The sequence below is a fragment of the Nannobrachium achirus genome, assembly GCF_963921795.1.
Source record: "Nannobrachium achirus genome assembly, chromosome: 24".
Classification (NCBI taxonomy): domain Eukaryota; kingdom Metazoa; phylum Chordata; class Actinopteri; order Myctophiformes; family Myctophidae; genus Nannobrachium; species Nannobrachium achirus.
The window spans coordinates 11,590,990-11,617,272 of NC_137831.1; the positions used below are offsets into that span (position 1 = coordinate 11,590,990).

General features: G+C 43.3%; 1 protein-coding gene across 1 annotated transcript in view; it reads left to right on the plus strand.

Annotated features, from left to right (window-relative positions):
• LOC308280591 (gamma-aminobutyric acid receptor subunit gamma-3-like) overlaps positions 1 to 26,283 on the plus strand; it is a gene marked incomplete at its 3' end in the record, with an annotated part of 227,853 nt that overhangs the window by 149,424 nt on the left and 52,146 nt on the right. Inside the window, exon 6 of the mRNA XM_080720921.1 lies at positions 2,840 to 2,977. Coding sequence (XP_080577047.1) covers positions 2,840 to 2,977 — 138 coding nt within the window. The remainder of the gene's footprint in view (positions 1 to 2,839; positions 2,978 to 26,283) is intronic.

The following is a 26,283-nucleotide window of genomic DNA, read 5'->3' on the forward strand; positions in this document are numbered from 1 at the left end:
GAAATCGAATGTGCTGTGCCCCGGGTGTGCTCACTGAGTCCACTGACCGACCCTTCTCAGAAGTTGGGGTTTGCAGTGTGGTGCCTCAATTTGATTGGTTGATGTTCAGTGTCTCGAGCGCTTCTCTGCGGTGAACAATGAAATAGGAAATTATAGCAAAATGCCCGATTTGCGGCTTGATTGGTCCTTTGGGCTTTATTGTTACACATGCATCAACAGGTAAACCTAAACCAACAGCAGGTAGTGAATTAAATTACCTTTCAATAGCGGTGCCATCCCTAACCTCAGTAAAACTACACCTAACCCCAAAACCTAACCCTAACTAAATTCGGACTAATGATATATAGGACTAATGAGATTTCGGACTTATGAGCAGTCCCCTCAATAGCAACGTTACGTTCGCAACTGCCGCTTTTCAGAAAGGTTTTCCTCGAGAGTTCTGACTGAGAAAGCGCACCGCTGCCCCTTCATTGGCCGTTCGTAAATAAGCCACACCGAGTGGTACAACGTCACCACTCACTGCACTCACTAAACTGAGCACACAGCCGCTGCACATTTCAGGATGCACCCTAAGACTTGCCTTTCGGTGTCCCTTGAGATCGAAAGAAGTTTGAAAAGTACACTGCCCTGTGGTGGCTGCGCATTTCAGAACGCACCCTAAGACTTTGCCTTTCGGTGTCCCTTGAGACCTAAAGAAGTTTGAAAAGTACACTGCCCTGCGGTGACTGCAGAACAGGCACAAGAGTGATAACCCTCTAGCACATTTGATAATATTTGGAATTTATTTGTACACTTGAAAAAATATTTAGTATCATTTTAAACTTGAAGTACACAGTTATTTTTTGTTCCACAACAAAATGGCTATTATCTCAACGCTTTCCTCACAACATAATCACTAAAATATCATTGTCAGGCAGAAACCTCTGTCGCACAAAACTAGTGAAAACAGCCGATCTACAAGCACACAACGCCTCGCGATGCGTGCTTGTAGATCTGCTGTTTTTACTAGTTTAGTACATTTTATAGATGATAAATACAAAACGAACGGTTTTGGACATACAAGGTTTCCACCCGACAGCGACGAAAATATATAAAATAAATATAAGGTGCTGGGAGTGAAAATTATAATGTAGGGGTGCCTCGGATTAAGGGTTAGGTTTAGGTAAGTTTGGGAACCCCTGCTCTAGCACTTTGCAGCATGCCGAGCTAATCGTAGCCCTGGCGAGCTCTGCTTGGCCGTGCTTATGGGAAAGTATTTCAAGTATTCTGACACATAAAATGATGGGACGAGGTTCGCAGGGAGTTCCTCTGTGGCCCTACAGACTGCTGACCACTGGAAACGTTCTAGTATCAATACTGCAATGTAGACATACTCTGTTACAAGTAGAAGTCTGGGATTCAAAATTTAGAAAAAGTAAAAGTACAAAAGTATTGGTATCAAAATGTACTTAAAGTTATACCATGTAACTTTTTTTATAAAACAAATCTTAAAATTGTCCTAACTCTTAAATCGCTAAAGTTTTAGAACACCCACTCCGTTATTTTCAGCTTCTGAAGCCTTCTCTTTATATATTTTCTTCTAGCAGTGACAGGGGCGGGATTTCCCGGCAAAATGACGTCATCATACACTACCGGCCAATCACAGCGAGGGTTATACACTGCCGGCCAATCACAGCGCATCTTGAAGTGGGGTCGCTAGCTATCACAATAGGGCGGCCATATTTGTAGGCGTCCATGTGTCTCTATCTATACTCGGGTGAAACACTCGGCGAGGTGGAGGCAGACACGGGGGTGACGCGGGGGTGTGAGGCCCGGTCCGCGGCGAAAAACGGCCGAAAGACGCGGACGCTACTGACCACTAGTTGAGCAACTTACACAGTATAGCTTTAAAGTACCAAAAGTAAAAGAATGTGCAGAATGTCCCATTTAAAGCCATGCTATGTATCTTTTCCAATAAAACTAATCTTAAAATTGTCCTAACTATTAAATCGCTAAAGTTTTAGAACTCCAACTCCAAATTTCAGCCCCTAAAGCCTTCTGTAAATATGTCATCTGCATCATCCATATACGTTGTATATACGTTGGCCAATCACAGCGCGGATCATACACTACCGGCCAATCACAGCGCGTCTTGCCGTCTCTTCAGGAAGTAGCTTCCGTCAGCAACAGTGTTTACGTTGGTGAAGGAATCTTGCCTGTTACTCCCCCAATCCTGGTCTAAAAATGACGGGAGACGGCTCTACGGATTCGTATCGGCGAGGCGGTCACGGTGGTCGTGCGGTCGCACGGCCCCGTTCTGGTGGTCCGCGGCGACTCCGGGCGAAAAAACGGCCGAAAAAAGCAATACCGCTACTGACCAGTAGTTGAGCAACTTCCATAGTATAGCTTTAAAGTTTTCAAATTTATTAAAATCTCTTTAAAATAGCAGTGTGTAGATCGTCGAAATAAGCCTTACCTGAGTTTTCCTTTTAGTTTACCTTGTGCCAGTGAACTGTACTGTGACGAAACTGTACCTTTCCCTATGCAAACTTTTAACAAAGACTTCAATCAATCAATCAAAGTCTATTTTCAAAATTGGTTAATGTATGTTTTGTAATAATAATCAAAATCTACAAAGTAACTAGTAACTTAAGTTTTTTCAAATAAACGCAGTCGAGTAAAAGTACAAATTCCTCAAAATTGTACTTACGTACAGTACTGTACAGTAGCTGAGTAAATGTACCTAGTTACTTTACACCGCCACTCTACAGACTGCAGATCACTGGAATACTAAATCCCCCCCCCCCCCCCCCCCCCCCCTCCCCTTCTCTTTCTCTTTCCGCTCACTGTCTGTCTCTAGACGGCTACCCACGAGACGAGATAATATACAGGTGGAAGCGCAACTCCGTGGAGACGTCGGACAAGAAGTACTGGAGACTGTACCAGTTTGACTTCATGGGGCTTCGGAACACCACCGACGTCCTCCCAACCACCGCAGGTCAGTGTTGTTTTTGACAGCACATTTTGATTTAGTTTTAGTCATAGTCTTTTGAATAAAATGTCATTTAGTTTTAGTCATAATTTAGCCACCTGAAAAGTTTTAGTTTTAGTCTAATTTTAGTCGACTAAATATCATAAGATTTTAGGCGACTGAATCTACAGTTGATTTAGTCAACTGAAATGTATTTTGGCAGGCCTTGATGGCATCTTAATTTTAGACTTGATTGCGTGCTGAAAATAGCAGATCTACAAGCTCACAACGCGTCGCAGCGTGACGTGTTGTGAGCTTGTAGATCAGCTATTTTCAGCATGCAACACCTGAGAGCAACCAAACATAAAATGACTCTCTTCAGCACTAGTCCCTCCCTAACGTTTTAGTCTAGTTTTTATTTTGTTGACGAAATTGTCAATATATTTAGTCTTAGTTCTAGTCATCACAGCTTAGTTTTTATTTAGTTTTCGTTAGTTTACGCAGTCGACAAACATTTTTCGTCATAGTTTTAGTCGACAAAATCAACACTGTCGCAGGTAAACAAACCCTGACCTTTAAAAAACATATATATACCACTGACCACTGGGTGAAAAGGGGGATACGCCTGAGTCTGTGTGCCATGGATATGCCCACCAAAGATAAATGTCAGTGGGACTTTTTGAATGAATGTGGGATCGCACAAGCCTATTGGGCCCAGGTCCAGGGTCCCAAACGTCCTCTATAACATGTGTAGACTGTTCCACAGCCCGAACCGAAATCTCACAATCTACTGCATTTTTATTGAAGACCCCCCTGTCACTGTACTGTGTGTGTGTGTGTGTGTGTGTGTGTGTGTGTGTGTGTGTGTGTGTGTGTGTGTGTGTGTGTGTGTGTGTGTGTGTGTGTGTGTGTGTGTGTGTGTGTGTGTGTGTGTGTGTGTTGTTTTGTCCCATAAGCCATAACCATTGGCTGTATTGGGCTTAATCCCGTTGCAATTGATCTGTGTTTTCGAAAATTCTTTAAGACCTTTAATCTCCTCAGTCATATCAATCAGTGCATCTGCAGTGCATCTGCAAATCTCTTAGTTACACCAAAGTAATTTTGTTCTTTTTGGTGAAGATTATAAAGTTTACCACATTATGTCTGCATGGAGACAAGCCTAAGGTTGCTCTGGCTGACCACTGCCTAGAAATAGTGTTGGAGATTCTTATGGATCATTGCGAGTTGGCTAAATGCTTAGGATTATGAGACAGTTTATGTGCTGACATTTTGGCCTGCGGGTGACTTTGATTGATTGATTGATTGAATACGTTGCAGTCGCTGAATCGTACTGATGAGAAAAGAGTTGACCTATGATCATGAAGTGTGGGTCATGACCGAAAGCACAAGGTCGCGGATACAAGCAGGCCGAAAAGAGTTTTCTCAGACGGGTGGCTGGCAGATAGGGTGAAAGTCTCAGTCACCCGAGAGAGACTTATTTAGACTGAATGTGATTTTAGTTCTCAAATCCGATCTTTTGGCCTGACTGTTCACACTGCATTTGCAAATGACACAGATCTGATCTGTGTTTTCAGACTGATTTTAACTACTTGAACCCAAAGTGCCCTGCGTCGACAATATCTGCTTTGGTTACCGTGGTAACAACGTAGGCGGCATGACTTTTCTCTCTTTGTGTTTTTACATTTTTCAATTTTCCTGCAGTTAGGACCTTGTGAACCAAATTTCTGCCATGCTGTGAGATATGTCTTCATATTGCCTTAATTGTTCCTGTACATTTCTCATGTACTGAGGCATCCCCCCAAAGTGCTAGAAGGCATTGAATTTCTCCGTCTGTCCACTGAATGCTGCTCGCCATTTCTTCTGCAGACGTGTAAAACGTATGCGGAACTGTTTTATTTTCATTACCCTCGTGCTCTGTAATGACATCAGTGGCACTCGGGTCGAGCTGCAAGTGACATTTTGGACATTTTGATTTGTGACTTGGCTCGTTAGATCAGGTTAGTGCATTCAGACTGAGACACATCTTTAGAAATCAGATTTGAATTGGATTTGAAACCACCTCTGGATGTGGTTTGTAAAAATCTGATTTCATGTGACCTGCACTCCCACCTCGCGCCCATATTGTCGTTGTATGTCCAAAACCTTCCCTTTTTTATATTTAAAAAAATAATAAAAAAACGATTGAAAATAGCCGGTCTCGCGCCGCAAGGCGTTGTGTGCTTTTACTTTACAGGAAAAATCTAATTTGAAACAAATAAAGCTCAGTCTAATTGAATGGGCACTGCATTATAGTAGCCTGCACTCAGCTCTATTATCAGCACACACATTTTTGGATGCTCGTCCCCCAGAGGAGCTCTACTCACAGTGTTATTGAGGAGCTGCTTATTCACTCAGCATCACACTCAGCACTGCACCCCCCCGGGGCCCAAGGTGGAGGGGCTTAATTAATCTTTGAATATATGTATTTTATTTGACATGGAAAAGTTTGAGCACCACTGACATATAAACATAGGTTATTCAAAAAATCTTAGAAGGATTTAGAAGACACTTATAGAATCAGGTCAAAAATATTCAAAGACTTGCACAAAATGTTGAACTTGTATATCTGCTATTTTTCAATAGTTAAAGCAATAGTTGGTGCGACACCCCTGAACACACACAACCAGTCTGAAGTCCATCGGATGAACCGTTCTCCAGAATTATATGGATAGGACGGCAGCCAGCCAGCCAGCCAGCCAGCCAGCCAGCCAGCCAGCCAGCCAGCGAGCGAGCGAGCGAGCGAGCGAGCGGTGTAAACTACTTTTTACTTAACTCATTCTGTGCCTATCCCGAACATGTTCGGGATATGTTCAATCCAAAACAATTTTTTTTTTATTAATTGACTTACCCTGAGCTGCTTGTAGAGTCGTGGGTGGTCCTGGCTCGTCCTACGCTAGCCAGCTAGCCATTTTACATGGTCCGACGATATATTCCATTAAAAATGGTTTAAAATACATTTTTGAGACCCCCAATGTTCACCGAATGTTCAGCGCCGCTTCCGGAACGTAGTCCAGTGTGCCTATCCCGAACATGTTCGGGATTTTTAATGAAATGAATAAAATGATCCGAGGCCTTCTGAAGCCTGAGCCTAAATTTAAAATCCAGTGGTCCAAATCCTGGGGAAGCCATGCCGGCCGTGAGCCGCGAACGTAGCCGCGAATCGCCGCCGAATCCAATGAAAAACCACATCTTTGGAGGCCCATATCTCTGGATTGTGTTTTTAGGGATGTGGCGCGAGGTTTATTTACGGCGAAATCGCCGAAAAATGATCTTTAAAATGACAAAATGGAAATAGCTATTCTGTTAGCATTATCATCCGGGACCTTTCCATGACGTGCACGAACGCGAGCACGCGCGTCACTGCAACGTGAGTCCCCGGATGCTAATGCGCTCGCCTATGGGAGAAAGCCTGGCATTCTTTGGCACCATCTAGGGGCTGGCACTGGTAGGGTTAAGGACTGTACTGTACAATTTTGAGGTATTTGTACTTTACTCACTATATCCAATTTCCAGTACTTTTACTTCTACTCCACTACATCTTGGATCCAAATAATGTAATTTTATTATTACAAAACATTAACCACTTCAGCCTACATTTTGGCCGTTTGAAAATAGCCGATCTACACGCTCACAATGCATTTCAATGTGACGCATTGTGAGCTTGTATACTGTATCTGCAATTTTCAAATATTTGTTATAAATTCAAAAACTTGTGAAATGGGACATTCTGCATAGCCTAATGAGTACTTTCTACACTTGTACTTTAAAATAAAGGACAACTTTAGTTTTTTACAACAAGGGTTCATATTTTAGATCGTAATTAAAGAATATAAAAGATGAGTGTTAAATTGATTTCATTTACTTCTTTCTATTGTTTTAGAGATTCTTAATTCAGTGGATAGGGCATGCGTACAAGTGGCTAAATATGTCTTTTTAGACACAATAAGCCCATTTCCAAGATACAACGCAACCTTTCATGGTTGGATGTGACTTATGGGGGCTAGAAGTGTCACTGTAAATAGCAATCAAGAAACTGCTGTCTTAATTTGTCTAAAGAGACATAGTTAGCCACTTGTACGCATGCCCCCATGCGTACGCATACCCCACATTTTAGCACGGTAAACACGATAAAACAATAGAACGAAGCAAATGAAAACATTTTAACACTCACTTTTTGTTTTCTCTAATTACAATCTAAAATATGAACCCTTGTTTTAAAAAACCAAAGTTGTCCTTTAAGTAAATTTTTGATACCCTTTTGTACTTTAACCCAAGTAAATATTGAATTCAGGACTTCTACTTGTAACAGAGTATTTCCGCATTGCAGTATTGATACTTAACTTTAACTTAGTAAAGCATTGGAGTACTTTTTTCCTCCACTGCCAGACAGCCAGACACCCATCCAGACAGACAGACAGACACCCATCCAGACAGACAGACAGATGGATAATTTAGTTCACAGATAGGCTGCCCAGGGCCAGTCCGTACCGCACAGCTTGCCACTTTCCATAACCGATTAAGAATAAATCAATCAGTAAAATAATAATCTGCCTGCTTGTTTGGGAGTAAAGTGTTTTACGACATTGCCACCTAGCCTCGGCTATTATAGACGGTCTAATATAAACTGAAAAGGCTGTTACAATTAGAGACGTTTTCAAACTTTTAGAAACGCCTACTGTGATGGAAGAAGCTTAGTACACGCATGTTTTACTTACGTTAAGTAAAACTACCAATGTTGCAATGTAGATGTACTAAATCTACATTGCAATGTAGTAGGCTACAGTACATCTACCATTGTTCCCTATTGAGCTTGGCACATTTCCTGGGGCAAGCTGCCTAGATCACACATGTCACACTTTTCTTCTTTTTTCACTCTCAAAAAACACCTGCAATGTAGTGCATTTGAAACTACATTGCAGTGCACATCATTGGGTGATCACTGCTTGCCTCCTGTGAATTGTTTTATTTGAGTGAGGTCCTTGACGTGAAAAAGTTTGAGAAGCACTGTTAAGTCATTTTCATGAGAGGATGAGCTGAGCTCTGTTTATTGCATGAGTCAGTCGGTTGGCTTAACAAAATTATCGAAACGAAGCGGATAAAAGCGCCAAACTTTTTTTGAGGCTTCTTTAGGACCTAACGATGGATTTTAGCCTTGGGTACCAAACCTTATTTTGATGTTTACCCATATAATATCCATATCAAGTTGGGCTCCCATCGACTTTCTATAATGTCAAAAACCAGCGTTAAGCAACCATGCTATGATGAACAGGATGAATATCGTCTCTGTCGGGCAGAAACCTTGTATCTCCAAGTTTAAAAATTAGTTTTTTTTTAATAAAGTAAAGCCCTGCTCCATCATCATACAAGACTGTCGCACAACACTAGTGAAACTAGCCGATGTGCTTGGCGTTGTGTGCTTGTAGATCAGCTATTTTCACTCTTTTCAATCGTTTTTGAAATATCAAAAAAGGGGAAGGTTTTGGACATACGAGGTTTCCACCCGACAACGACGATATGGGCGCGAGGTGAGAGTGAGAGTGACGGGGGGACAACGTGCTCAAGGTCGCCTGTCTGATTACAGAGGGTTTTAGAAGCCTCGTTGTAAAAAACGAGCTGTGATGAAAATGGATTATGGTCTGATTGTAAATATCTGGGGTCACCTGAGGCAAGATGTGTGTTTATTATTATTTGGTTGGTTTATGATTGCGACCATAGGACGTTACTTTGAGAAACGTCACAGCTCGTCTGTGTAGACGTGTACACATTTTTACCTTCTATGGGTTTGCCGCTCTGACATCATGCTCTGATGTCACTGTGATCTCTGGCACATCTTGTCCACGTATTGGTGTATTTCTGACGCCTGACACTGTGGTTCCCCTGACACTGTGACATCACAGGTGATATCACAGGTGACATCACCTACCGGTATGTAAAATACCATATACTGTATGGGTATTCCCCAGAATCCCTTTTATGCCCATATATGAAGATCCCTGATGTCATCGATATATATCACTGGCCAGATAGATGGCCAAGACATGGCCCATATCTGTGTGGCTGGTTCAGATAGGGATCTACATGTATGGGCATAAAATACATTGTATGTTGTGATGTCATGGGAACCATTCTAACAGAATCCCTTTTATGCCCATATAATGTATCCCTGATGTCATCAATAGTAAGCCCATATCTAACAAGACTTCATATGGGAATGCCCATATACTGTGAGGAGGAAGACAGCCTATATGTGTGGCTGGTTCAGACAGGGATCTCCATGTATGGACATAAATATCTACTATATACAGTACATCACTGGCCAGATGGCCAAGAATTGGCACAACCTGAGGCGCCTTTAGTATATGATCAAAAACAAATCTCTGCTTTGTGCTGCTTTTTGCCGAAAACATTCCACACTCAACTGGCTATTTCTCTGCAATGGACTATCGCGGCCGGACAATATTTCTTCCCTCAACACTAGGAGACCCGCGTGCGTCTTTTTGGGAACCTCTAATAATAACACTAGTTTGAATGTATAGTGCCTTTCATGAACCCAAGGACGCTTTATATCAAAAACAATGAACAACCAACCAACAAAACAACAAACAAAGTATTTGACATAAGCCTGAGAGAATAGGTGTATTTAACAAAGGCAGCCTTAAAAGAGTCCAGCGTTGGAGCTTGAGAGTTCTGCATGGAACTCTGGCTAAAGCTATCCAAAGCTGACTTAGTACGTTAGGCTATAAATGTCTGTAACTATAATAGGCTGTTCAAATGTTAGACGATGAGATTGTCCTCTGGAAAGTAATTACGCAAAGTCATGCTCTTCCACATGTTCGTTGTTTCGCTTCCACAGACACTCAGAAGATAACCTCATAATTAGAATGACCTTAAAATAAGGCTGAGATTCTACTCAGAGCAGCAGCAGCCAAACCGATAAAGCACTTGAAAATATCTCTGCACTCAGATAAAAGGTTTGAAAAACACCCACCCACACGCCTTCCTGACGTCGCAAGGAGAACATTAAAGCGGACAGGGTTGTTTTGAGCCAGCCTACTTGTGTTTGTACTACGCTATATGGTACTACGCTATATGGAATCTATAGAAAAATAAGATGGGCATCTGCAAGCATTTTTTTGCAGGGTCTCATTTTCACGTTGAGAGACTATACGGCAACGCAAGATAAGGCTCTTATCATTCCGTGGGACAAAAAACAAAAACAAAGTACAAGTGTATAATCCGTTGGGTCGCGAGGGGGAGGTGACTCCATCCAGAGAGAAAAGATGTCAGTATTTACCAGCGGTGTAAAGCAGTCATTCTCAACCTGTGGGTTGGGACCCCCAGGGGGGTCCCCGAATGATTTTGGAGGGGTCCCCAGATGATTAACGTGCAACATTGTTTTGTCCCTCAACAGTAAACAAACCAACATAAAGTTTAAGTGTATAGACTAGAGGGTATCTGCACATTTCTAAAGTGACAATTTAAGTACTTTTTAATAGGCTACCTCTAAAATGACAAGTTAAACATTGGCCAAATTGTCAAATATTAGAGGCATAAATTGTGAAAATAGCAGATCTACATGCTCACAATGCCTCACAACAGATAGATCTGCTATTTTAACAATAGAGCCGTGTTATACACAATGTAATGCCTCAACTCTTAGTGCTCGTCAGGGTGGGCGGGGTGGGGGGGGTCCCCAGTTAAAATATGATTATTTTGGGGGTCGCGGCCTGAAAAGGTTGAGAACCACCTTTGTAAAGCAACTAAGTACATGTACTTAAGTACTGTACTTAAGTACAATGTTGAGTTATTTGTACTTTACTTGAGTATTTACAGTTTCCAATACTCCACTACATCTCTGATCCAAATATTGTACTTTTATCCACATTTTTGTTTGATTAGGGTGGGCACCCTTATGAGTACTTGTACTTTTGGTACTTTAAGTACATTTTGATGCCAATACTTGTGTACCTTTTACTCAGGTACATTTTGAATTTCTGACTTTTACTTGTAACAAGAGTATTTCTATGTTGCAGTATTGATATTGTTACTTAAGTAAAACATGTGCATACTTTTTCCACCAATGGTGTTTACCAGTTTGGGTTCTGACTCCTGACACCATGCCTGCAAATGTAATCGCACAACTACAAAACACCCAAGTTCATAAGTATTCCCCTCAGGTGTGTAAGAGCAAAGTAGGTTTTCTCGCTGACATAAATCACTAGGATTAAAGATTTAAGAGGAGGTTTAATTATGCAATCTTAGTGTTATTTTCCTCATTCAACCCCGACCTTAAATACCTCTATCAGTCAGGGACGTGCTGGCCATTGGGAAAAGCGGGACAACTCCCGAACGGCCGGTTCATTCCCGGCCGGTCCAGGCCGGCCATTAGGAAAAAATTAACAATAAAATGTCGGGCAAAAACCTTGTATCAGCAACTTTCAAATTTGTAATTGTTTTTCGCAAAGCAAAGCCCTGCTTCATCATACAAGGCCGTTGCACAAAAGTAGTGAAAACAGCAGATATACAAGCACACAACGCCTCGCGGTGTGAGGCGTTGTGTGCTTGAAGATCGGCTGTTTTCACTAGTTTAAATCATTTTTAAAATGATAAATACAAAACAAACGGTTTTGGACATATAAGGTTTCCACCCGACAACGACGAAATATAACTAAAAAATAATAAAAATGAGGGCCTCTCCAACTCTTTCTCCCGGGCAGAATCAGGGGCCCAGCACGTCCCTGCTATCAGTCCTAATGTTGCTCAATGAGTAATTTCATCCCTCCAATGTTCTTGTTCTTCTTCTCTTTCTGTTTTCCTCTCCCATGTAATCAACAGGAGCGGAAGTAAACAAGGAAAAAAGAATGGCACATTGGACGGTATGTCACGTTGCAGAGAAGGGTTCTAATACATTTTTAATGCCTTCATGTCACCCGCAGAGATGAATGCAGGTGATAATGGCATAATAAGTAAGGCATTAGGCGACATGGGGCGGCGATTATTAACCCCTTTTAACCTTGCTTTGCTCTGCTGCTGGTGTGTTTGCGTGTGACGCTGCTGTGCCATATGGCCATTAATGCCTGTTCGGAGAGACTTATCGTCATGGGCCGGGGTTTGCATAATGCGAAGTGATTCAGCGTTTCCCAGCAAGGTGGATGAGTGCGGCCATGAATATTCTGGTAGCAGGAGAAGTGCTCGTAACAGAGACAAAGGACGGTACTGTAGTATCTTAGTAGGAGGGGGACGGGGTGCCTCTTACTCCAATCCAATCCACTTTATTTATATAGCACATTTTAAAAACAGAGTTTACAAAGTGCTGTACAGAGAATCATGGCTAAATACACTAAAGGCTAAAAGAAAACTACAAAAACATGCAGTGCAAAAAGAAAACAAAAAACAGCAGAAAACACATCACTAAAACCATACGAACTCTCAAATGGAATTAAAAGCCAGGGCGTACAGGTGTGTCTTCAGACGAGATTTAAAGATCTCGATGGCCACTATTTTAGGATAGTTACAGTAATCTTTGGGCTGGGCGGCCACTAAGTGGAGAACGCCAATCCTTCAGTAGCACCGGCCCACATGAGCAGAGAGACATCACATTTCTTTTTTTGTTGTTTTATAACCAAAAATGCTTTGTGAATTCTTTTGTGAAAATATCGAAAATAGCAGGCCTCCAAGCTCACAACGCGTCGCAGCGCGACACGTTGTGAGCTTGTAGGTCGGCTATTTTCAGTGCTTGAAACCACACTGAACTAAGGATTATCAAGTCAATACTGGAGATGTGGATTTCGGAGAGAGCACTTTTTAACAGACAGATAAAAGGGCATGGGCTCAAGCCCTGTTTGATGTCTATGTGTGCACACGTGTGCCTGATGGTTACTGTCCGACCCTAGCGCTTTCGAGATTCTCAAGCAGGGACGTGCTGGCCACGGAATGAACGGCTGGTTCATTCCCGGCCTGTCCAGGCCGGCCATTAGGAAAAAAATTAAAATAAAATGTCGGCCTTCGTTCCATTTTGGGGGCTGGGCGGCCAACAAAGTAAATCGTCACTGTCGGACAGAAACCTTGTATCTCCAAGTTTCAAATCTTCGCAAAGCAAAGCCCTGCTTCATCATACAAGGCCGTTGCACAAAAGTAGATCGGCTGTTTTCACTAGTTTATATCATTTTTTAAATGATAAATTCAAAACAAACGGTTTTGGACATACAAGGTTTCCACCCGACAACGACGAAATATAACTCATGTACAATAATTGGCCCACTGGCTTGTCACTTGTCATGATCTGAAATGGCAAGTCTTTGAGTAGCAGCAGCGCTATAGAGAGAGAGAGATCTCTATAGAGAGAGATCTCTATAGAGATCTCTCTGAGATCTTTATAGAGAGAGATCTCTCTCTATAGCGCGCAATGAGGGCCCCTCCAACTCTTTTTCCCGGGCTGAATCAGGGGCCCAGCACGTCCCTGTTCTCAAGTGGGCCCTGATCCAGAAAAGGTCGGGAACCGCTGAGCTGGTACCCAGGTGCATGCTGGGACAAAGGAGCCTATATATTTTTCCCGCTGAACCAAATCTAGTGCCCCTCCACCGCTCCCTTTTTAATGACTTTTGAATGCCCTCTTTTTAATACCTGCAAAGTCAATGCCCCCTACATTCACAGACTTCAGGAGCAAGTCATTAGTCAAACGTTATATAGCAGCCTACATTATTATTTTCAAACTTTAATATCTTTAATGTGCCAACCTTTTTTTTCTGGCAGAGCATAACCTTAAGTCACCTCCACCCGCCACTTTGTTAAAGCCCCTGTTTTTAACGTGAAAAAAGTAGTTAAAAGCCCAATTTAGACTAGTCTTAAAAAGACTGCTTCTTCTGAAGGCCAATCCTGGCGTACATCTACTGTATGTTATTGAGGCTGAGCTTTAATTAGCTTCTCAAGGGAGCCGCGGGCAAAAAATATATATTAAAAAGAAGGGGGAAAAAAAGCCTCCGTTTACGTTTAGCTGCTGTGCTGTACAGTATAAAAACACCTGGGTTGTACAGTAAGTTTGCACTCTTGTCTAGTTACACCTTGGTGACGGTGCGAATGATACATCTCCACAGGCTTTCGCTGTGCCCTCTGAACACATGCCAACAACAAACATTTTGTGCTGAGATGCATAAGTTGCATAAGTTTGCAGTTGTTCTTAACGCAACTGCAAACTTAAACATCTGAGGCCTCATGCTGTTAGAGGAAATAAGACATTTTCTCATTTATTTACGCCTGTTTTCTCCCCCCCCCCCCCCCCCACCCCTCCACTTCACTCGCTGATGCCGCATTCTCACACGAATGGTGATTAGGTCGGCTAAAAATACCAATCATTAATTTACATCTTTGGAAGAAAAAAAACTCTGAAAATGCAGCATTTTCTTGTCACATTCACACTCTCTCAATCTCTACCCTAGCTCCAACCCTCCCCTCTCCGCTCATATTCCATAACGGGGGGGGGGGGGAAAAAACCAGGTATTGGTGTGTTTTAATGAGGACATTGCGGACATTCCCACGCCACTGCGCTGCTGGGGAATCTGCCCGTGAACCCAGGAAATCGTTTCTAAATTTGGTGTTGTTCCCATCAAAGCGCTGGACGCGGCCCAAAGAAACGCTTGTTTCCCGAAACTTTTGTTTCCCCTGACTCCGTTGCAAAGAATCCCTGACGTTTCAAATCACCGTAGGTTCTACCGAGCTTCTCTGCCCTACCGTGCTTGTTTATCACACACCGTCAGAGGTGGGAAAAAGTTCTCAAATGTTTTACTTAAGTCAAAGTATCAATACTGCAATGTAGAAAGGCTCTGTTACAAGTGAAATTCCGGAGTTAAAAATGTAGCCTACTTAAAGGGGTCCTGCCACGCCCCGAAATTATAATAGTATGATACAGTAGGATACAGTAGGTCACGTGGTCTTTTTTAAAACGGTCTGAAATCTCTGAATCAAATGATCCCATCCCCCGTAGCGCAGCCCCCTCCACTCGGAGGAGTAGAGAGACAGACAGGAGACAGCCTGGCCAGCAGATATGGGATTTATGGCTATTTGAAGTGAGCTGGATCTCTGAAATTGAGTACTTTTCCCACCACTGTTCATTAGAAAGGAACGGCTCCCTACTGTGAACCGAATCATATCGTTCATTTCAAAGAGCCGTTCAAAAGACTTGATTCGTTCGCGAACGTCACATCTATACTGGCCAGCCGCACGCAGTTCGAGGATGAGTTCGAGCGCAGCTGCCCAACTCAGTGAAAACATCGTGTTTTCCATTTCAATGAATAAACATAAACAAGCATATTCCCATGAACAATGGGGAAGTAACAACCAGTAACCACCGGAAATATAATTTTTATAGCCACAGATTCATATATAAATGTGTGTCTTTAGCTGGTTAGCTTTAGTGCTAGCCCAGCTAGCTAGCCCTGTGGGAGCAGAGAAGTTGTGAGGGCTGTGACTGTGAGAGCGAGCCTGCGGGCGATGGGAAGAAAATGTACATTGTGCAGACATACAGTAAGTAACAGTCAATTAATTAATTTGATTGGCTTATCGTGCATTCCCACAATGACATCAAACAAATATTAACTTGTTTTTAATATAATTTCTTAAGGTGACAGTAACCCTTAAGGTGGCATAACCCCTTTAAGTAAAAGTAAAAGAGTATTGGCATCAACATGTACTTAAAGTACCAAAAGTAAAAATACCTTATTATCCCATTTCAAGTTTCCAAATGTATAACAATCTTTTGAAAATAGCAGATCTACATGCTCACAATGTGTCGCATCGTGACACATTGTGAGCTTGTAGATCGGCTATTGTCAAATATTTCGAAATGTACAGTATAGGGATTAAGTGGTTAATGTATGCTTTGTAATAATAATCAAAATGTACAAAGTAACTAGTAACTAACGTTTTCAAATAAATGTAGTGGAGTACAATATGTGTCTCTGAGATGTTGTGGATTAGAAGTACAAGTACTGATTTGGAAATACAGTTAAGTAAAAGTACCTCAAAACGGTACTCAAGTACAGTACAGTACTAAATCTACGTAGTTACTTGAAATGCAAATGCCCTCCTTCCATGCCACACCTGAAGGCAGCATTCAAGAGAATTGCCCTGTCCAAACTCTCCTGAACATGAATGCAGCATCTTATGTTGAAAGAATTGCACTTTCTGTGTAGAAATACATGCTGTAAACCTGCACATCTCCAGTATTTACTTTATTTTGCTTAGTTTAGTGTGGTATTAACCCATTTAGTGCTCCAGACATGAACGGGTTAAATGTCCAGCGCGCCTTTCGCCTGCTCCGTCCGCGGCCAGTCTCTTATTCTGAAGGCCAGAAGTCGATTGCGCAAACATTTCCTGTTTGACGTCATGACGTCATTCACCGGAAGTGGTCATCGTACCATGCGGTTGGAGTAATGGCCGATCGTTGCCTTTCAGCTTTTGTTAATATGTCGAGAATCTAATGCCATCCTTCTCTTCAAAAGTGTTTTTTGGAGAAAATGGACATTAAAGATGAGATAGACCGTCGGCTACCATGTTAAGGGATTACTATTTTGTGCACGTGGATCCGCGATGATGATGAATCGGCGAGTCCAATCGTGCCAGCACTTTCCAACGGACCGTAGGGTAAGATTGCCAGCTTTACAGTATATAGCGCGAGTATACTCGGGATCGGCACTCCGAGTACTTGAGTATTTTTCACGAGTATTCTCAGGATCGGCTACAAATGGGTTAAGTGCCGAAAATAGCCGACCTCCAAGCTCACAACGCGTCGCATTGTTTGATTTTTTTTTTTTTTTTTAGCTATTTTTAACTATTTTCAATAGTTTCACCAAAAGACCCTTTTAGAAATGTCAGCCCCTGCCTCTCTAATATTCTCTGCATGTCCCTGCCTCTGGCAGGGACATAGTCCTCCTGTCACAGAAGCACTCTGTGCATCGTTGGCTTTTAGTTTTTAAGGTTTATTTTTGGCATTCTATGCTTTATTTCAGATAGGTTATTGTTGTAGAACAGTGGTTCTGAAACATTTTCATGTCAAGTTTGGTGCCGCGGGCCCAGGTAACAATCGTTTTGTGTAAAATAAAAAAATAAAATGGGCACTGTTATTGCAACTTTTTCTAACATTTTTGAGATTTAAAAAAAAATGGTTTCAAAGTTAGCAGATCTACAAGCTCAAAACACGGGCAAGAGCTTTTTTCAAATAGCTGAAATATAGTTGCGACTGTCAGGTCGCAAGTCACACTTTTGGCCCTACTCTTATCTCCGCCACCGTTGCCCCTATCCATGCCAAACTTTGCACACACACTCCTTGGCTGGCGAACTACAACCCTGATTTCTCACATGCCCCTGTTCTAGCGCCACCATGAGGCTGCTTTTTGCTGACATTAATGGACACTACTCCTACAGATCTTGCCTAAAAATCACGCAAAAGTGTGGCAAACCACAACCTCCTTCCCTGATTTCTCACTTGCTCCTCTTCTAGCACCACCATGAGGTTGCCGACCTGACGGTCACGTATCTCCCGATTATGGAGTCTTACTGTTGTTAATACTTCATGTTCTGGTCCAAAACGGACCTGTGGATAAGTGGACCTGTGGTTGCTCCTGTTGCAGGATCTGTTGGAGTCGGAAGGTGCCCTTTTCTTTGGTCTCACCATGTGTGAGAAGAACATTACACCTTTCAGGCTGCAAAGGCACTAATGGGCCACTCTCTGCCACTACTCCTGTTCTGGCAGCGCCATTGTGCGATGAACTTTGACGCCTGTCAGGGGAGGTGTTCAGTTATACAAGGAGGATTATGCTCACTCAGGTATAGCTCCGTTGCTCATTCACACCGACCACGACCAGTGACCACAACCATTAACCTTCTTTAATAGCGCCAATCAGAGGCTGATGAGGGTGTCCCTTTTTCTCACAAGCCTAGTTGAGCCAGCAGCCATGCAGGTCGGACGCGTTTTTTCTCGCTCCTCAACTTCTCGCCGGAGCCGCCGCCGCGCGCCAGTAAACTACTCACCAGGGACAAAGGGATGGATATTTTTATCTTTTCTAACGTTTCTCGTATGGTTTACCGACTCATGCTTGAGTTCACCGTGGATCCCACATAACTTGGATACGATGGATTATGTGCAGGACAGAGAGGAATCACACAGTGATTTTTATCTCCACGGTGGGTCGGAATCCAAACACCTTGGCTACGGGAGAATGACTGTCTTTGGTGCGCTGATCTCAACAAAGAACAAACCCCCAGTTGGCAGTAGTATGGACAGAAGGTCCTGTATTTACTTTTTGCTGCTACTCTGTGGAGACATAGAGACCCACCCTGGCCCGGTTGCAACCCGACAGATGACTCGCAGACTCGCCGCCGTTCTCGCAGCCGCGGATGGTCTTTCCACGGTCGACTCATCGCCATTGTCGACCAGTGAGGTTACCAACACGGCCAACTCGGAGGAACCACGGATCCACGAGGGACCACCCGACCCACGGAGCACCTCGGACGTCGGTGTGTCCACCCCCGCGCCGGCTCCACCACCCGACATCGTGGCTGTTGGTGCCCAGTTCGCGGCAGTCGGATCCCCGGAGATTACCAGTACCACCGAGCAGGATGTCCCCCCGCTGGCCCCGCCACCCCCCAGGGATCGAAACCAATCATGGCTGTTGGCGTACCTCGGCTTTGATACAATCTGCGCCGGCGCCGCCACCTCGACACCTCGCGCCGATGAAAGAAGCTGGATATCCCATTGTCTAGGTTCTCAGACATCAACGGGACATGACCTCCCCCCCACCCCCAGCGCCCCCCTACCCCCAATACACACGGATGTGGACTCACACACAGGGGAAACCCCCTCCCCCAGCCCTGATAATGGCTATTTGAACACCTCAGACATGAAAGGTACTTTTGTGAAAAGAGGACTGAAAATGATTCATCTCAACATCAACAGTTTGAAACCCAAACTGGAACAAATCAAAGCTATGTTTCTTGATGGTAAGGTACACATTTTAACCTTCTCAGAGACTAAACTCGATGACTCATTCTCAGATACTAGCATTGAAATAGCCAATTACACTGTCATTAGGAATGATAGGAACAGGAAGGGAGGCGGTGTTTGCATGTATATTCACAATGATTTAAATTTTATCATTCGCCCTGACCTACACCACAGCTCTCTTGAAACTGTATGGGTCGAGATCATTTTTGAACATGCTAAAAATATACTAATATGCGCAGTCTATAGACCCCCTGACCAGAATGACTTCTTTGAGCTGTTTGAGGAGAGCTTAGCAAAGGTGGACGGTATTGAGTATTATGCTTTGGGCGACTGGAATGTTTGTGCTTTGCGTAAAGAAGCACCCCTGTTCAAGTCCTTTAATGGGTTATGTAATCAATATGGTCTCACTCAGCTCGTTACCGTACCTACCAGGGTGACGGAGCACTCCCAAACCCTCATAGATCTCATCGTAACCACAGACAAATCCAAAGTCACCGCTAGCGGGGCTATTGTATGCGGTCTTAGTGATCATTACATGATCTACTGTACACGTAAAATACACAAACCCAAGGCTAGTGGTCACAAAACAGTGGTAGCTAGAAGCCTCAAAAACTACTCCAGTGAGGCATTAAATCACACACTAGCGAATACTGACTTTTCTTCTGAACTGAATTGTACAAATGTCGAAGGAGCATGGTGTGGTTTTAAAACCAAATTGACCAATGCTCTAGACGACGTGGCCCCCTTGCAAACCACCAGGGTTAAAGCCCGCCAAGAGCCATGGTATAACTCAGATATAGCCGAATCAGCTAAACTCAGAGACAAAAAGTACGATGAAAAACGTAAGTGTTGCAAAAAGCTTAGGAAAAAATTCAACCCTGACCTCAAGATCCAAATCAAACATCTTACTGCTCAGTGCAAGAAACTCAGAAACCAGACGATCGCACTATGTAGATCCGCCCAAAAAGACTACATCGACACCAAAATCGACGAATACAAAAATAAACCACGAGACCTATGGAAGTTGCTTAACAACCAATTAGGCTTAAAATCTAAAAACATATGCCACAGCATAAACATCAAAACGGACGCCGCTCTCATTTCTGACAAATGTGAAGTAGCTACCCATCTTAACAAAACCTTTACCACCATGGCCCATTCACTGGTTGAAAGACTGGTCGCCCCATCTGGGCGGTATGGTATAAATTTTGTTAAGAAATACTACAATAAACTGGGTGTCATAAAAGACAGTTTTAAACTTGCCACAGTGACAACTGATGAAGTGTTTAAAAAACTGAGCGCCCTACCTCAGCACAAGGCCACTGGCCTTGATAAAATTCCAGCTAGATTTCTCAGAGATTCAGCCGCCACCATTGCTCCAATCATTACCCACATAATTAACCTTTCCATCGAACAGGGTCATGTCCCACAGGACTTCAAACTAGCAAAAGTAACCCCCCTGCATAAAAAAGGTAGCAAACTAGACCCTGGAAACTACCGTCCCGTTTCCATTCTCAGCTCCATATCCAAAGTCATGGAGAAAATAGTCTACGAACAGATTGCAAGATATCTCGATGAGAATAATCTGATTTACGAGTTCCAATCTGGATTCAGAAAATCTCATTCCACCGACACATGCCTTCTCTATTTGACTGACCAAATCAAACGCGAAGCGGATGACGGCAAATATAGCGGCATGGTCATGATGGACCTCCAGAAGGCATTTGATACCGTAAATCATTCTATTCTGATTGAGAAACTAAAAGCCATCGGTCTTGACAGCGCAGCAGTGAGTTGGATGCAATCTTACCTGGTGGGGAGGGAACAGGTGGTGGAGATTAACGGTACCATGTCCCCCCCCCTCCCAGTAAGCTGTGGTGTTCCTCAAGGTAGCATACTGGGGCCTCTGTTGTTCCTAATATACGTGAACGACATGGCATCTGCTTGTGACTGCAACCTGTTCCTGTTCGCGGATGACTCGGCTCTCCTAGTCTCGGGCAAGGACCACTTGCAGGTTGAGAAGACACTTAACTCTGAACTAAGTAAGATCTGCACATGGCTTAACGACAACAAATTATCAATTCACCTGGGAAAAACGGAGTCCATCCTCTTTGGAACAAATCATAACCTCAAAAAGGTCGATAACTTCACAATCAAAGTGGGTGACAAGGTCATAACACGAAAAAACGAAATCTCTTACTTAGGATGTATCCTGGAAGCTAATCTTTCCAGTGAAAAGATGACTTCTAAAGTAATAAATAAAATCAACCAACGAACTCGTTTCCTACAGAGGATAGCCCCGATGGTCAATTTTAACACACTGAAGACCATAGCTGGTGCAATAATCCAGCCCCTCTTTGACTACGGAGTCCACGTATGGTATCGTGACGCCCCACAAGCCCTGAAAACTAAACTCCAAACAGCCCAAAATAAACTAATTAGGGTCCTGCTTAGCCTTCCCTATCAGACTCACCTCACCGCTACTCACCAATTAAGAGTGGGGTGGCTCAGAGTAGATGACAGAGTACAGCAGCTTGCAATGGGCCTGGTGTACAAGATACACTACACCACTATGATACCCAAGTACCTGTCAAAATACTTTATAAACATTAAGGATGTCCATAATTACAACACCAGAGGCAGCGCCACAGATCACTTTCAACCCAGAGTCAAAACCAACAAAGGGTCAAACTCTTTTTTCTGCTATACCACCAAAATGTGGAAAGCCTTACCGAAGGCCATAAAGGAGTGTGGATCACTTGCATCCTTTAAAATTGCCCTGAAAAGCCACTTACAGGCAGCAGCCGTTCGCAACTGGTAATAATGAACCTAGCCCCAACCCTACCCTCCCCTGCCCCTTCTTTGTATATACTGTTTGTTTAAGAATTACTGTCTTTGTTTTGTTTTTCTTTACATATCTACTGCATAGTACTGTGTTCTATCTGTCTGTCATTCAATGTTATATGAGATACTTAAATGGTTTCCAGTGGAAATAAGCTTAGTCTTTTCATGGATCTCCTTTTAGTAGACCTTGTACCAGTGAACTGTACCGTCATGAAACTGTACCTTTTCCTATGCAAACTTCTAATAAAGTCTTCAATCAATCAATCAATACTGCAGCCTAGGAATCAAGCAGGTAAATGTGCTTGCTGATGCGCCAAGTCATGTTCCAGTGTGAAAATGACGTTGATGTTCTGTCTCTATAGCTTCCCTTCTCTCTCAATAGATTTTTTCCACCTGAGTTGCTGAAGGTACTTAATGCTGGAACCCTACAGACAGGCCTGCTGGGTGAGCCTGGTACCGTTGGTGGAGCGAGCGAGTTCAGGAATTCTAGAGTCGCGAGTGACTACGTTTTGTGGCGGGGGTGTGTGTTGATTTTGTTAGCTGATAATATACTAACTAATATTCACGCAGTGAATTGTAACTCGGTGAGTGCATAAATGTAAACAGGTGGACACTTGAAGGTCCCTTTGGTTACATGTGTACACTCTCAGAGTTCAAGTAACGTCGTGATTTTTACTGTTCACCAAATCAGGACTCATAAATGGGGCGTGGGGGTAGATAAAGCATAACGTATTTCGAGAGAGAGAGAGAGAGAGAGAGAGAGAGAGAGAGAGAGAGAGAGAGAGATCATTTGCACGAATGCATAGGAATTCTTCCCAGGGCCTTCAGTAGGGATGGGTATCGTTCACCTTTAAATCGATCGATCTCTACCACTGCTGCGGTAGAGCAGAGGTGATGATGATGATCACACAGTGTGGCGGAGCAGAGAGTATAGACGTTGGATAATCATCATAATAATAAACATTATAGGCTATTGTCGGCTATTTTCCACAGTAACAAGTGTAGCCTACTAAAGCAGTCATTAAACTCTCAGTAGCCCAACTGTTACAGATGCGACCGGCCAGGGGTGCGTTCCAGAGTATCGAAACGAGGTATCGTTCGTTTTTACGTCAACCGATACCCGATAGTATCGACGTCATGCAATCAATACCATTAAAAGTATCGCAGACGATACCCATCCCTAGCCTTCAGCGATAAAAGTACAGACAAAAAAAAATAATAATACAGTAATACGTCCTACTTTAAAACTCCCAATATTAAACACAATAGGCCTACTAACCAAGAAAAAGCTGCATATCTAAAAAAAAAAGAAAAAAAAAAAGAAAAGTACTTCAATACAGTTTACAAGAAAATGGAGCGATTCGAGTATAGAGCAGAAGTAGGACTATAGAGATAAATGGACAGGAGGAGGGATGGGAGGGGAGAGAAAACCACAAGGATGCAATCAATAGAAGAATGGAGAAGGAAAGTAAGCTCACAAAAGTGCAAGACGCAGACCCCGCTGTCAGCATACAGCATAATACAACACAGAAAGGCATGTCGATCTCTGCTCTTTGTCGATCTCTGCTAAAAAATAAAAAGGTCACAGAGCTGTCAATTAACACCTGAAGGTAACGGGCAAAATGCTCAGAAGAGGACAAAAGTCAACGTTATGTAGCCCTTGGGTTTTCAAAGTGGGTGACGGGGCACCCTGGGGTGCCGTGACGGCAGTCCAGGGGTGCCGCGAGATAATTTGATAATATTTGGAATGAAAAAATAATTAGTATCATTTTAAACCTGAAGTACAAAGTTATTTTCAGTCAGTTCTAACCAAAATGGCTATTATCTCAAGGTTTTCCTCGCAACATAATCACTAAAATATCGTCACTGCCGGGCAGAAACCTTGTATCTCCAAGTTTCAAATGTGTACGTCTTTTGGTAAAGCAAAGCTCTGCTTCATCATACAAGACTGTCGCACAAAACTAGTGAAAACAGCCGATCTACAAGCACGTTGTGTGCTTGTAGATCTGCCGACAACAACGATATGCGATAAATATAAGGTGCTAGGAGTGAAAATTATAATGTAGGGGTGCCTCGGATTAAACAAATATTTATGGGGTGCCCTGAGACAAAAAAGTTTGGGAACCCCTGGCCTATAGGCTTTTCTCTCTCAGAAAAACAAACAAACAAACAAACAAACAAACAAACGAAACAACAACTCCTTTCGAGCTCCCTCCCTCCCGTCTCCCTCCCACACTATAGTGTGTGTTGCGTGGGAATGGACGGACGGCGGCCTGAATAAAACATCACCTGGAGAACAACAGCGAGGCTGAGCTGTCCTGGATGATGTGCCCTAGCCTGCATGGAGAATGTGTGTATCCTCGCTTGACATCACTTTCAGGGGCTCACTGTGCTGTCACTGGGGGGGGGGGGGGGGGGGGGTGAGGGGGAGGGGGGTGCTTGCACTTGCATGAACTTAAATGAGGGGAGACACGAGAACAGGACCTTACGTTATAGTGGATTGTGACGATTGTCACAAGGTTTCACGTGTGTTATGTTTTTGAGCGGTGGTAGACCGCTCCCATACGTGGCTGTGCGTGTGTCTGTAGCCTTTTTCCTCAGCGTTTTGCCATAGCAAAATGTGTGTATGTAGCACCATGTTTGTCTAGTGAAGTCATATGTCGTATGTCTGTAGCCTTTTTCCTCAGCGTCTTGCCATAGCAAAATGTGTGTGTGTAGCATAGCCTGTACATCCTAGACTCAAATCCTAGTTTGAAGACGTTATGCAAGCACGACCACCGCTCACTTCACATTGGGTGTGATGTTTTTCTTCCAAACACTTTTTTAGACTGCCAGCTGCCTTTACTTTCGGGTCATCCACTTGATTCAATGATTCAATTCACTGATGGATGAATTGCCACTGTCAGATGTCCAAATCGGTGTTATTAGGGATGATGTCAACTGTTTGTGTTGTGTGACGTCAGACCAGAGCTCTGGTCAACCTGAATAATATGTGACGCCGTTCTTAAACATCACATTTTGCCTGAGTACGACTGAGAGCAATTCTTTATGGACAGTGGGTACTGTTAGAATCAGAGAGGCAGGTATTTATATAGAGAGACAGACAACTAGAGGGGGAGAAAGATATTGACAGAGAATATATTAAAACCAAATCTTTCCTGCCTGCAAGAGACAAAGAATGCAGCAGCGCCAAAGAAAAGCAGCACCGTGGTCCATGATCCAATCTCCCAAGACACAAGTGTCCTGTCCTGACGGTCCATACACCTTCATGTCTCGGGTCTCCCTCCATGAAAACGCGACGAGGAGCCACAATAACCTCTACTGTCAAATGATGAGCAACGGACAGCTGCCCTCATCTTCTTGTGAGAGAATCTGTGTAACCAGCCAGCAACAAGGAGACACAGACCAAACAAGACCTCGCAAGGACTGCAACTCAGCCAAGAGAAGTAAAGAAACATTTGATGGCCTACACCTCATGAAAGAAATGTGTGACAAGAGTTTCAGTCAGTTTGGTCACCTGAACACTTTCAAAGAGTTAAGTAAACTGAAGATACATCAGCATGTCCATAAAGGGGAAAAACCCTTTGTCTGTAAACAGTGTGACAAGAGTTTCAGTCAGCTAGGTCACCTAAAGACACACCAGCGAATCCACAGTGGAGAGAAACCCTTTGTCTGTAAACAGTGTGACAAAGGTTTCAGTGTGTCAGGTCACCTGAAGACACACCAGCTTGTTCACACTGGAGAAAAACCCTTTGCCTGTAAACAGTGTGACAAGAGTTTCAGTCAGAAAAGTCACCTGAAGACACACCAGCTTGTTCACACTGGACAAAAACCCTTTGCCTGTAAACAGTGCGACAAGGGTTTCAGTTTGCTCAGTAGCCTGAAGATACATCAGCGTATCCACACTGGAGAAAAACCCTTTATCTGTACACAGTGTGACAAGGGTTTCAGTGTTTTAAGTAAACTGAAGAGGCACCAGCGTATCCACAGTGGAGAAAAACCATTCATCTGTAAACAGTGTGACAAGAGTTTCAGTGAGTTGGGTCACCTGAAGACACATCAGCGTGTTCACACAGGAGAAAAACCTTTTCTGTGTAAACAGTGTGACAAGAGTTTCAGTGACTCAGGGTCTCTGAAGAAGCACCAGCGTATTCACAGTGGAGAAAAACCCTTCATCTGTAAACAGTGTGACAAGAGTTTCAGTCGGTTAGATTGCCTGAAGACACACCAGCGTATCCACAGTGGAGAAAAACCATTCATCTGTAAACAGTGTGACAAGAGTTTCAGTGAGTTGGGTCACCTGAAGACACACCAGCGTGTCCACACAGGAGAAAAACCTTTTCTGTGTAAACAATGTGAAAAGAGTTTCAGAGTGTTATGGTCTCTGAGGAAACATCAGTGTATCCACGGTGGAGAAAAACCTTTCTAAACAGTGTGACACGAGTTTCAGTCG